Consider the following 11681-nt stretch of genomic DNA (forward strand, 5'->3'; position numbering starts at 1 on the left):
TAGGAAGAGCAGGCAGTGCATATATATTAGTTTTACTTCATGTGATGGAGCATTTTGCTTGTCTGCATGTATGTGTACAATATGCATGCCCAGTGACCAGAAAGGTCAGAAGAGTGTTAGAGTCCCTGAACTGAAGTTACAGATGGTTGTTAAGTTGCCATACAGGTGCTGGGAACTGAACATGGGTCCTCTGCAAGAGCAACAAGTGCTCTTAAGTAATGAGTCATCTTGCTAGCCCTGTTCTACATTTCTTAAACTGTGCATAATCATATTAAGCAAATTAAGTCAATCTCAGAAAGGGATTTTCTCTTATACGTGGGTACCACATTTTGTACAGATACATAAAATTACGTATGTATATATGACATGGAAATAAAAGCTAAACTGTCTAAGGAAAGAAGAGGACTGAGAGGAAGGTGTAGGGGAGCACAGAACTAAAGTCCATCATATACTTATTTGATGTGGAATGCCCCTCTGTATGCTATGAATATGTTTTATTACCATTGGTTAATAAAGAAGCTGATTTGGCCAACAGCCAAGCAGGAAATCTAAGGAAAGATAAAGGGAAAAAGAAAGTGAACTCGGGGAGATACCAGCAGCTGCTTGAGGAGTAAGATGCCTTTACAGTAAGAGCATTTCCGATAAGCCACGGGGCACATGGCAATACACAAATTATTAAGAATATGTTAATTTATCAATAAGAACCCTGAGCCATTGGCCAAACAGTTTATAAGTATATTAAGCCTCAGAAGGGCAGGCACGAGACAAACCTCCAGTTACAAATGGCGTACCAACTTTAGGCTCTTGAATTTCTATAGGGTCTAAGAAAGTTTTTAAAAAAGTTCTAAATGCTCAGAAACAGAGTCGCACTGGGCTCCCTAGTCTCATGCCAGGTACAGTACAGAGGCGCATCTCTGGACAGTCACCCCTCCAGACAGCCGCATGCCAAGATGGAGCCAGCAGCTAACTGCTGTAGGCTAAGCAGCAAGGTGGACTCGCGTGGTCTCTCACTGACACAGAACAAAGAGGCTTCTCCCAGCCATTGCCTGTGGACTTGAGAGCACAGCTGTAGGCCTAAGAGCCTGGCTTTGTGCTACGTGCAGTACTGCTTCCCAGAGTTGAAGAGGTACGCATGACATGCCTGGGTACCTCTGCCATGTTGAAAAGCCAAACGGGGGCTGGAGAGATGGCTCAGTGGTTAATAGCACTGGCTGCTTTTACTGATGTCCTGAGTTCAATTCCCAGCAACCACATGGTGGCTCATAACCATCCATAATGAGATCTGGTGCCCTCTTCTGGCCTGCGGGCATACATGCAGGCAGAACACTATGCACAATAAATTAAAAAAAAATCTTTAAAAAGAAAGAAAAAAGAAAAGCCAAAGTCTCCACTTTTGTCCTAGTCACACCTGCTTAGCATTTTAAACTCTCCTGATCAAAAAATGATTAGATATGCAATAAAGACAGATTCAGACAAAAGGCCTCTAAATGTGTGTTTGATAAATATGCATAGGCTTGGGAGGAAGGATAGACAGTCATAGATTAAAAGAATAATTTAAAGATAGTAAACCGAGGTTCTTAAAAAGGAAAGAGTAATAAAAAATTATAAGCCACATAAAGATGGAAAATATACAGAGTCTGGATTACATGTACTATTGTGTTTTCTTTGAATTTTTTGACTGTTAATAAACTAACTGCAGAGAGACATTTGATTGTGGATGCTGCTAAGCTAAACTAACATAAAGGTATCTTGACTTCAAAATTTGGGTCTAAGGATATTCTGGTATGGAAAAGAGGTTCTGCTTTTGTTTCCACAGAAGATGAAAAGCTATGGACTCCTTCTAGGCTATTATGGTTTGATCAAGTAAGACCACTGACAGATCTCCCATGGGAGTGATGACCCAGGTGATCCAACATTCAGAACAGCTTCAAGGCAACTGGCTGAGATGATGCAGCCTCACAGACTACCAGAGCCAATATTTCATCATAATTCTACATTTTCTCAGGGTCCCCATAAGATACACTTCTTGAATGTTTTTATGAAACCAGTGTTATAGTCAATGGAAGAAAAAAGATCATGTGGCAGCAGCTTTGAGCCCGAGAGCCCAGATTTAAACCATTTCTTTCAATTCTTAAGTTCCCACAAACACCAATGTACCAATTTTTGTAAATTACTTTTACAACCCATTTCTTCTTCAGACTCACAAGGAAAAGCTAAGGTTTCTACACACTAATGAGAAACAGAATAATGTCCTGAAAAAAACAAATAACTTAGAGCTGGTGAGGTGGCCAGGCAGGTCAGGGACTAACTTCACATTATGGAAAGAGAAGATCAACTCCAGTAATTATCCTCTGACCCTCACACATCCCCTGGTAAGCCTTACCTGTAAGTAATTATCCTCTGACCCTCACACATCCCCTGGTAAGCTGCTCTTGTGCACACACCTGTTCTCTCCCCATCTCCTCACACACACACACACACACACACACACACACACACACACACACACACAGAAAAAAGTAACCTAAAAATGAAACAAAAACTACGAACTTTGCCAGTTAGTGGCCCCATCACTCACAAGACAAGAAAGAGGGGTTGTTTGTTTTGCTATGCTGCTATTTATTTATTTATTTATTTATTTGAGACAGGGTCTCTCTACGTAGACAAAACTGTCCTGGAGGCTGTAAACCACACTGGTTGCAAATTATAGACACCCACCTGCCTCTGGCTGGGGATTGAAGGCATGTGGCACAATGCCCTGCTGATTGAGTTTGGAGACATAGATACATGGCAAGATCTAGTCTCAAGACTGGGTATAGTGTCACATGTTCTCTTTGGAGGGTAGGGAGAAGCAGAGGCAGGCAGATCTCTGAGTTTAACGACTGCCTGGGGTACAGAGCAAGTTTCAGACGGGCTAGGGTCTGAAAATGAGACCCTGTCTAAAAAACAAAGTAATACAAAACAAACTGATTATGTCTAAAGAACAAAACAAAAAACCTTATTAATTTAGCGAAAGTACTATTCTATTTAAGAGACTGAACTATCTAGATTAATTTTAAAGGACAGTTTCAATGTTTCAATACTAATACTTAAGTCAACACTGGCACCTAAAACAAGACAATACGGTGCTTGATGGCTTACAGCAGTAAGATAAAAGAAGACTAGAAAAGGAAGAAATAAATGTGTTCTTATTTGTAAATAATACAGTTCTACTGGTCAGAGACCCTAATGACTACATCAGAAATGTCTTTAAGTTGATACACTTTCAGCAAAATGGTAGGATACAAAACTAACATAAAAATCAGTAGCTTATAGACTAATAACATGCTAAGAAATAAATCAGAAAAAAAATCGTATTCACAATTGCATTAAATACAGACAAAAACAAAGACTAGAGGTTATCACTGTGCTTGACTTCAAATGTACTAGAGCCACGGTAACAAAACAGCATGCTACCATGCAGCCACAGCTGGAGATGTCGAAAATAAATTAACGTATCGGAGAAAAGGCAGACTCTTCAAGTGATAATGGCAAAATAGGATATCCACATGGAAGAATCTAGATCCTTCTCTCTCATCCAAATGGATCAAAGACCTTAATGTGAGACCAGAAACTGTTATTAGTAAAGGAAAAGGTACAGAAAACACTTTAAGATAACAGAACAGGCAAGACTCTGAATAGGACTTCAGTCATTCAAGAAGTAACACCAGCAATTAACCAGAGACTTACAGAGTTTCTGTGTAGAAAAACAAAGAGGGGACTGGAGAAATGGCTCAGGACTGCTGCTCATTTAGAGGTCCTGAGTTCAATTCCCAATGACCACGTGGTGGCTCACGACAGAATATGTGGGGCCATCACAAGAAAATTTCCAAGTGTTTCTCCCTTCACCATGTGGGTCCTAAGGATCAAACTCAGGTCATTAGACTTGGTGGCAAGTATGTTTACCTGCTGAACCATCTCACTCACCCTAGTATCTTCTGCTATAGTAGACAACCAAAATACTAAATAACAAGAAATCACACAACCCAATCAATTAATGGGCTAATGAAATGAGTACACAATTCTTAAAAGATAAAACACAAATGGCTAATATATGAAAAAATTTCGACACCACCAGTCATCCAAGAAATGCCAATCAAAACTATACTGAGAGTCTGTCTCACCCCAACCAAAAGAGCGTCGAGCAGTCATTACAAAAGCAGGTAACAACAAATGCTGGTAAGATTACAGACAAAAAGAAGCATTTACACACAATAGGAATGTATGAGAGCCCAGCTACTATGGAAGCTAGAAAGTGGCTTCTCAAGAAACGAAAAATACATCTGCCATACAGCCCAGCTATATTACTCTTGTATATCAGATATACTTGCATATCAAAATTTGCTGCAGCACTATTTTATTAGTAAGAACAATAGCTAAGTATGGGACTAACATGGGTGTCCAACAGCTGAATAAATAAAATGAGATTAAACATACACCAGTGCAAAAGTACACACACATATAAATATAAACATATGTTGTGGGAGTAACTTCCGCTGCCTCAACCAAGTCGCTGAAATACGAGCCCACAGTGCAGCGGGGAGCGACTTCTGCTCCCTCAGCCAATAGCTGCTGAAATACCAGCCCACTGGGGCGTGGTATATTTCTCTTTTAAAAAGAGAAGCAGATCCGGATCAGGCCCTCTTGGTTCCGGTGCTTGATCCCGGCTCCTGCTCCAGCGACTAGGCTCCCTTCCTGACGGTTTATGGTGTATGTAAGTTTTACCCCCCAAAATAAATAACCCCTTAAAACATAACTGGTGTGGGATTGATTCGCCGATAAACACATTACTTTATAGCCATAAAAAAAAGAATGAGGTTATGTGATTTGCAGGAAAATATATTGCACCTAGATATAATCATATTGCCTGTTTTCTCTCCTGTGTGGGCCCTAGATTTTCTATAAATGCACAAAATTCCTAAAGTACAGACAGTGTGAAACCATCTAGGGGTACAAAGGCAACTACAGGAATGGGAATGGGTGAGAAAAGGGAGAACGGAAAGGTATAAGAGCTGGATATGCCAAAGTGCATTGTATACCTGCATGAAAATGGCTTTATGTAACCCAGCAGAATGAAATTTAATTTTAAAAAAAAAAACAAAAAGAGAGATTGCTTGAGCTTACTAAACCTGTGCTGGTAAACTGAAGGGCTATATTTCTAAGTCCAGGAACTATGTGTGTTACAGAACTGATAGAAGCTGACAGGACAGCAACAGCAGGAGTGCTCACATTAGCTGCAGTGCACAGGCCCATGCTATCACAGTACCTTTGGAGACATCACCTGACTAATCTTCCCAGCTACTCTACATGTTGAAGAAAGCAAGGCTTGTAGATGTTTGCTGCTTAATGAACTTTGCTAACAGTTATTTACAGAACTATTTTTCCTTCTTCGTTTTTATTTGTGGAGCTGGGAATGGAACCCAGGGCCTCTTGCATGCGCTACATATGAGCCACATACCCAGCCCCTTCTCTTCTTCTTTTTTCTTTTATGGTCCAACAAAAGTTCATACCTTATTAAAAACATCTTTGCTAATGGCATCCATGTTCCACAGACACATCCTCTCTCTTTGGACCAGAGCCTCTTCTTTCTGTCGCCATTCTTCTTCTCGCTGCCTCAGTTCTGACACTGCGGTCTGTGCTTTGGCATGTTCCTGATCCAAGGACTCAGAGTTATGCAGTGCTAAGCTGCCAAGTTTCTGCTGGGCTTCAGCAAGATTCCATTTGCACGCCACAGAGCTCTTCACAAATTCTTTCTGTTTTTGGCAAGCCAGCTCAATTCCATCGCTATACATCTAAATAAAAATTAACAACAACAGTATTAGTGAGGAATGAAGGTGGCAGCAATGACACAGTTCATGGTTTTTCAACTCAAAGGATCTCTGTATGGTGTTTCCGGAGCACAGCATATCTGTATTCTTTGTCTACAATTACATTTTACATTCATCAATTAGACTCTGAGCTTCTTTGTTCATCTATGCCCCTCCCCTGACAACTAACAACACAAAGCCTGGCAACTGTCAGTAACTTGCATACAGCTGGCCCACAGCAAGTATCAGATGTGCAGGTTCCAGAATCCTTCACCAGAAAGAAAGCAAAGCTTAAGTCCAAGTTCATCAGTCACTTACGGCTCCTCCTCTTGAAAACCAGACCTTTAGAGCTTTAACCTGCAGGTCCTTCCTGCAATGAGCATCCTTCTACTTCAAAGCAATCACTACTTTATTTCTGTGTTATCACAATTTGTGGTGATGTGAGAGTTTGTAATAGAAAATTCTACTTATAAATGATTATATCATATAGACATACATTAACTTAATCCAAATCAAAAAGGTAAAGAGTAAATTAGGAAGTGCAACTAATCTATCCTGCCAACTCTGATCTACTCAGGAATAATTACTTTTAATATTTGCATAATCACTTATGTAAATGCAATAGGTGTTTATATCCCTTGTTTCAACAACAAAAGATGAGGGCTTTTTTTCCTTTCAGGATTTCGAGGCTAAAAGCACAATTTTATATTACTGAAAACCACTGTTGTCAATCTGTTCCCACAACTGTTTCAGTATTCAAGCCTTTATAACTTTACATTTCAACTGTGCAAACATAGCCTACTCTAAGTCTTCAGCAGCCATTCTCTACTGGGTGATCCTTAAGGGGGGGCGGGGCTCATGTTATTTACCAGAGTCCATTATTTACGCTCCAGTTACCTTTACCTCCTGGCTTTTTCTTCACACCCTCAGGACTGTTTTCCCTTTCCACTGATAACCCTCTGTCCTCTATCCAGCACCTGCCCAATCCTTAAGCCATTTCTTATCCATTCTCTCCAAACCCAAGCTATACACATTTCCATAGTACCTTTTTTGTTTTGGTTTTTTTGAGACAGGGTTTCTCTGTGTAGCCCTGGCTATGCTGAAACTCACCTTGTAGAACAGGCTGGCCTCAAACTCACAGAGATTCAACAGCCTCTGCCTCCTGAATGCTGGAATTAAAGGTGTGCGCCACCACTGCCCAGTAATGGTATTTATTTTTAACATGATACATACTTATTTCTTCTCTCTGACTATCAGTTAAGGAGTCAGAATTTAATAACTGCTAGATGAATAATCTAATCTTTATCTCTTGGACAAACTGTTCTGAGGCAGGTAGAAACAAGGCTGTCCTACTTCCTGAGTTTTCAGGCACAGTCACGATTCTAATGCATGTGTATGTGGACCGTGGCTGTTTATGTGGACACTCGCTATCCTGGTTCCTTATTTAGTCATGAGGGTTTAAAGCCCAGATAACAACATGTCTCTAAACAACCAAGTAAAACACTTATTTTTACTTTTTGATTCACTAGAAAAATTATGGGGTTAGAGAGTTGGCTTGGTGGTTAAGAGCACTTGCTGCTCTTGCACGGGACCTGGGTTCAATTTCTCCCACTATGACTCGCAATTATCTGTTAACTCCAGAGCATCCTGCACCCTCTTCTGACCTTGGCAGGCATCAGGAATGCATGGGGTACACACACACTCATGCAAGCAAAAACACTTACATACATGAAATAATAAAATGATTTTTTAAAAATGAAAAATAGTAAGATAACTAAACTTTAACATGGAGTCCCAAAAATGAGGAAAATGAAGCTGTAAAACTTAACTGTAAAAGACAAAACTATACAAATAAAAGCAATTATGAATAAATGGGGTATCTTCACTTTCTAATTATACAGAAACAAGTATTTCTCAAATCAAACCGAACACAAGAATGATTTATATTTAAATTATCATAGACTACCCATATATCATTTGGCCATACTCTCCAACGTGCATTGAGATGACTAAGTATAATATAAAGTATTTAAAAGAGAATCCAATACAGAATATTTAACCCAAGTTAGGTCAAGAACTCTCTGCTGAGCTACATTCCCAGCCCATATTAGGTCTTATTTTAATCACTGATCAACTAAATTTTTAGGAGGACATAATTTTAATGAACAAAAACTCTGCAAAGGGACCAATACAAAACAAGCTTAGTGGGGTTTTGTGGGCATTTTATTTCATTTTAGCATTTTAAAATAATTTTATTTATTTATTCTTACTGGTCTTTTATTTATTTTGATTTTCACTTGGGTGGTGGTTTTGTTTTTTGTTTTTGTTCTTAAGAGAGAGAAAGAACATAAAGGTGGGTGGATAGTGAGGTGGGGAGGATCTGGGAGAAGTGGAAAAACATGATCAAAACATAGTGTATGAATTCAATAAAAAGATACAATTTTTTTTTTTTAAGTTCTCAAATAGGACTTCCAAATTCTGGTTTGCCTTTTCACACATCACTTGTTATATTGAGACAGCGCGCTCTCGCTCATATGTGATAAAAACTAAGCCAGTCATTTCATACAGATTTTAAAAGCCTGTTGACTGGTTAAACATCTTGTTTTTAAATATTCTAATTCCTATATATAAGTCCTAAAGCTAACAAAAAATATAAGTAGGCTTGTAATTACTATAAGTCCTTAGGAATAATGACTTGGCAGATTCTGTCACCATTAAAAGGCCTTCTCATACAAATACAATTTCACAGTATTTCTCCAGACAGGATGTGCAGAAGTAGGTTGGAAAAAACACTGGACTAGGAGTTAGGAGTTCTAGTGGGGAGTCTGCCACTAACTAACCAGAAAGACCTCAGGGAAATCTTTTAATGAGGAAAATAAAAGCCTCCTTACTTTTAAGCCCCCACCACCTAGACAAATGCACTGGTAAAATGTGTTTTAAAATACTGCATTTCTTGGGTTACTTCTTTGATCCAACCACAGTGCGCTGAAATTCCTGAGATCATTTTCCCTCGCCACATCTGTTCAAACCGACACTAGCAATTGTCCACTTTCTCCCTCTGTCATACTACGTATACACACAGATGACACCAGCGAGCCATAATTAGTAGGTGACTACTGCCCCTCACTCATTTTGACTCACTTTCCCTGTGGCTAGCTGGATGAACATAGTCTGTGGTTATGAAACAGCACATTGTTGTGTGAGCCCGGCTAACCCAGCTGGCTGACATAACATCAGTATCCTACACTTGCTGGCAGACAGCTGAAACCGGTCATCTTTATTTCCAAAACCGCTATTAATTCTGTTAGAATATTGTACTGCGTTTTTGCAAAAAACGCCTAGGGGGAAAAACACACTGACAATCAATTTCATTGAACAGATTCGTGTTTTGTCTGTGCTCTTGAAATCTAGTTCAAAACACACCCAGGTGAGGAGAGACGTCAGGGCAAGGTGATGTATGTAAGCACTCCCGGAAAAACTATAAATGATATGTTTTCTAAGGCAGAAGAGCAGGGATGAAAACCACAAGGGACATCAGGAACCTGGGATAGAAGTCTGAAAGAAGAGCCAACCTATGGCTGTTATGTTTTCACTGGAGACTGAGGCGGAGTGAAACTATTTTTACTGTAAGGGACCAACGACTGAGCGAAAGGGAGGTGTGTGCCAGCGTCCAAAGTGAGGTTTACAGAATCTGCGGAGATGCCAGCGTGGGAAAGAGCACGTGAGATGTTTATGTAGGGACTCGGTGTACTCTCATAGAAGTACAATCACTCACTGTCCCCATCAACTGCACAAAGTCGCCGGAGCTGGCAATAAAGGCTCGAATGGAAGCACGCACAAGGGGACAAAGGGTCAATGTTCTACAGCCGGAGCCGCCCCCCTATCTCCTCACCGACACGCGAGCGAGAGGAGGAACTTCTTGCAAAGCTGAGGGGCAGTCAGCCGAGGTGAAGGGACGAGTGTGCGTGGACATGGGGGTCGGGGATGAGCGCGTGGCCACCTCCTCTCGCGGAAGATGCTGCCACAACTAGGGGCTGCCATCGGGGCCCCCGCGATGCCCGTGGACGGTTCCCCTCCTCCCCTTCCCCCCAAGAATGCAGGCTGCTTTTACCTGGGCGCCGCCGCCAGGCACCGGCGGGTAGTGGGACGAAGAGGGGGACACGTCCAAGTCGCTCTCCTCCTCCGCCTGCCCGTCAGTCCTCGGGAAGCTCCAGGGGCCCGGCGGCGGCCACGGCTGCTCCATGTCCCGCTGCTCCGGGCCCGACAACCGCCACCGCCAACTGCTCCGGCTTGAGTAGAACCTGCTGGGCGGAGCCAGCCGCCCGGCTGGCCACGGTCGTTACCCAGAATTCCTCTGCCGCCGGCAGAGCCGACGCACGCCGGGGAAGGCCTGGGCCGTGCCGCCGGCCGACTGCGGAAGAAGAAGTAGCTGGCCTGGGCGTCATTTCCGGTGGGCAAGACGGGGGGCGTGGCCTGGCCTGAGCATAGCGGTGAGGTTAGCCGCGGACGTCCCGGGAGGCTAGGGATTTTAAGGGTTCGGATCCCGTTGATCAAAGGGCGTTTTGGTTTGCTCCTTCTCTCGTGTTTCAAAATTGCAGCTCTTTCGTGTAGAGCGGTCTAAGTCGGCGTCGAGGCAGAGCCAACTTTGCCTTAACTTCGAGTTACCCACGACAAGACAGTTCTGCAAACCCTGGTATCGCGGGGAAGGACACTAAAGATAAAACACTGGAGCAAACACGTTTGTGAAGACTTGAGACAAGTAGTAGACATATCGGAGGGCTTCCTACCCCTCGTATCTTGTAGAATCGTGAAGATCCGTGTGCTGCTCTTTTTCTTCTTTTTGGGGGTGAAATTTTCCCAAATTCTAAGAGAAAGATTCAGAGGCCAGCAGTGGTGGTGCATACCTCTAACCTTAGTACTCCAGAGATAGAGGCAGAGGCAGGTGGATCTCTGTGAATCTGAGATCAGCTTGGTGTCCAGTGTGACGGCACAAAGAAATCCTGTCTTGCAAAGCAAGAGGGGGAGGGAAGGAAGAGACTGAGACCCAGGGAAAGGCCTGGGAATGTAACTTGGTGGTAATGGCCTTGCCTAGCACAGGCAAGGTCCTAATCTCAACTTCTAGAACCAGAGAGAGAAAGAGACAGCTAGGATTCAGGGAGTCTAACTTCACAACCTGCGTGTTTAACAACCAGGCCTGTTGTCTACTCACAATCAGACTAGACAACAGAACATCAATAGTTGAGTCTTTGATTGGCAAACTTTCACAGGAGTAGGCCAGATAAAGTCTCTCACCGAGCCCGGAGAACTCCCAGGCAAGCCCCATGATCCGTGTCACAGGCCCCTTACAGAGCCTTTTTACACGATTGTTGGGGATTTGAACTCAGGTCCTCCTGCTTGCAAAGCTAGCTTTCTTACCCACGGAGCCATCTGCACCTCGCAGAGTTGGTTGACAAACTCCTAAGATTGGTAAATCCTAATGGTTGGCCACTGCATGAGAAAGAAATGCAGCCAGAAATGCTGTGTGATGACCTCTAGGGAAATAGACTAACATGAGAGGCATGTGTGCTTTTCTGCTCTTTCGTGACCAGGAAAACACCCAACAATATTCTTACGGCAGTAGCCAAAGATTTATGCACAAAGATGTTTTGGGGTGATAAGAGAGCACTAAAAATAACTAACTAGAAGCAGTGGAGTTGCTCACAAATGAAGAGTAAAGTAGATCTTGTGTGCTGATAGGGAAATATCTTTGCAATGAACCAATGTGGTGGTAGGTGATACATGTCTGTAATCCTGGGAAAGGCTGGGGCGTGAGAAGTATCAAGTTCACCGCCACCC

The 11681-nt window shown here is 42.4% G+C and overlaps 1 protein-coding gene across 2 annotated transcripts in view; it reads right to left on the minus strand.

Moving 5' to 3' along the window:
* Cdc37l1 (cell division cycle 37 like 1, HSP90 cochaperone) overlaps positions 1-10226 on the minus strand; it is a 28616-nt gene extending 18390 nt beyond the window's left edge. The window contains exons 1-2 of one of the 2 annotated variants that reach the window (XR_007232952.3): positions 9958-10226; positions 5550-5831 (exon numbers count right to left, since the gene is read on the minus strand). Coding sequence is in view for 1 of the 2 variants with exons in the window: in XM_048438785.3 (XP_048294742.1) it covers positions 5550-5831; positions 9958-10089 (414 nt within the window). In the remaining variant the exon portion in view is untranslated. The remainder of the gene's footprint in view (positions 1-5549; positions 5832-9957) is intronic. The other variant, XM_048438785.3, reaches the window with a different exon arrangement.
* Positions 10227-11681: the final 1455 nt, after the last annotated feature.

The sequence above is a fragment of the Myodes glareolus genome, chromosome 7 (genome assembly GCF_982192425.1).
Source record: "Myodes glareolus chromosome 7, mMyoGla1.1, whole genome shotgun sequence".
In the NCBI taxonomy this organism is placed as follows: domain Eukaryota; kingdom Metazoa; phylum Chordata; class Mammalia; order Rodentia; family Cricetidae; genus Myodes; species Myodes glareolus.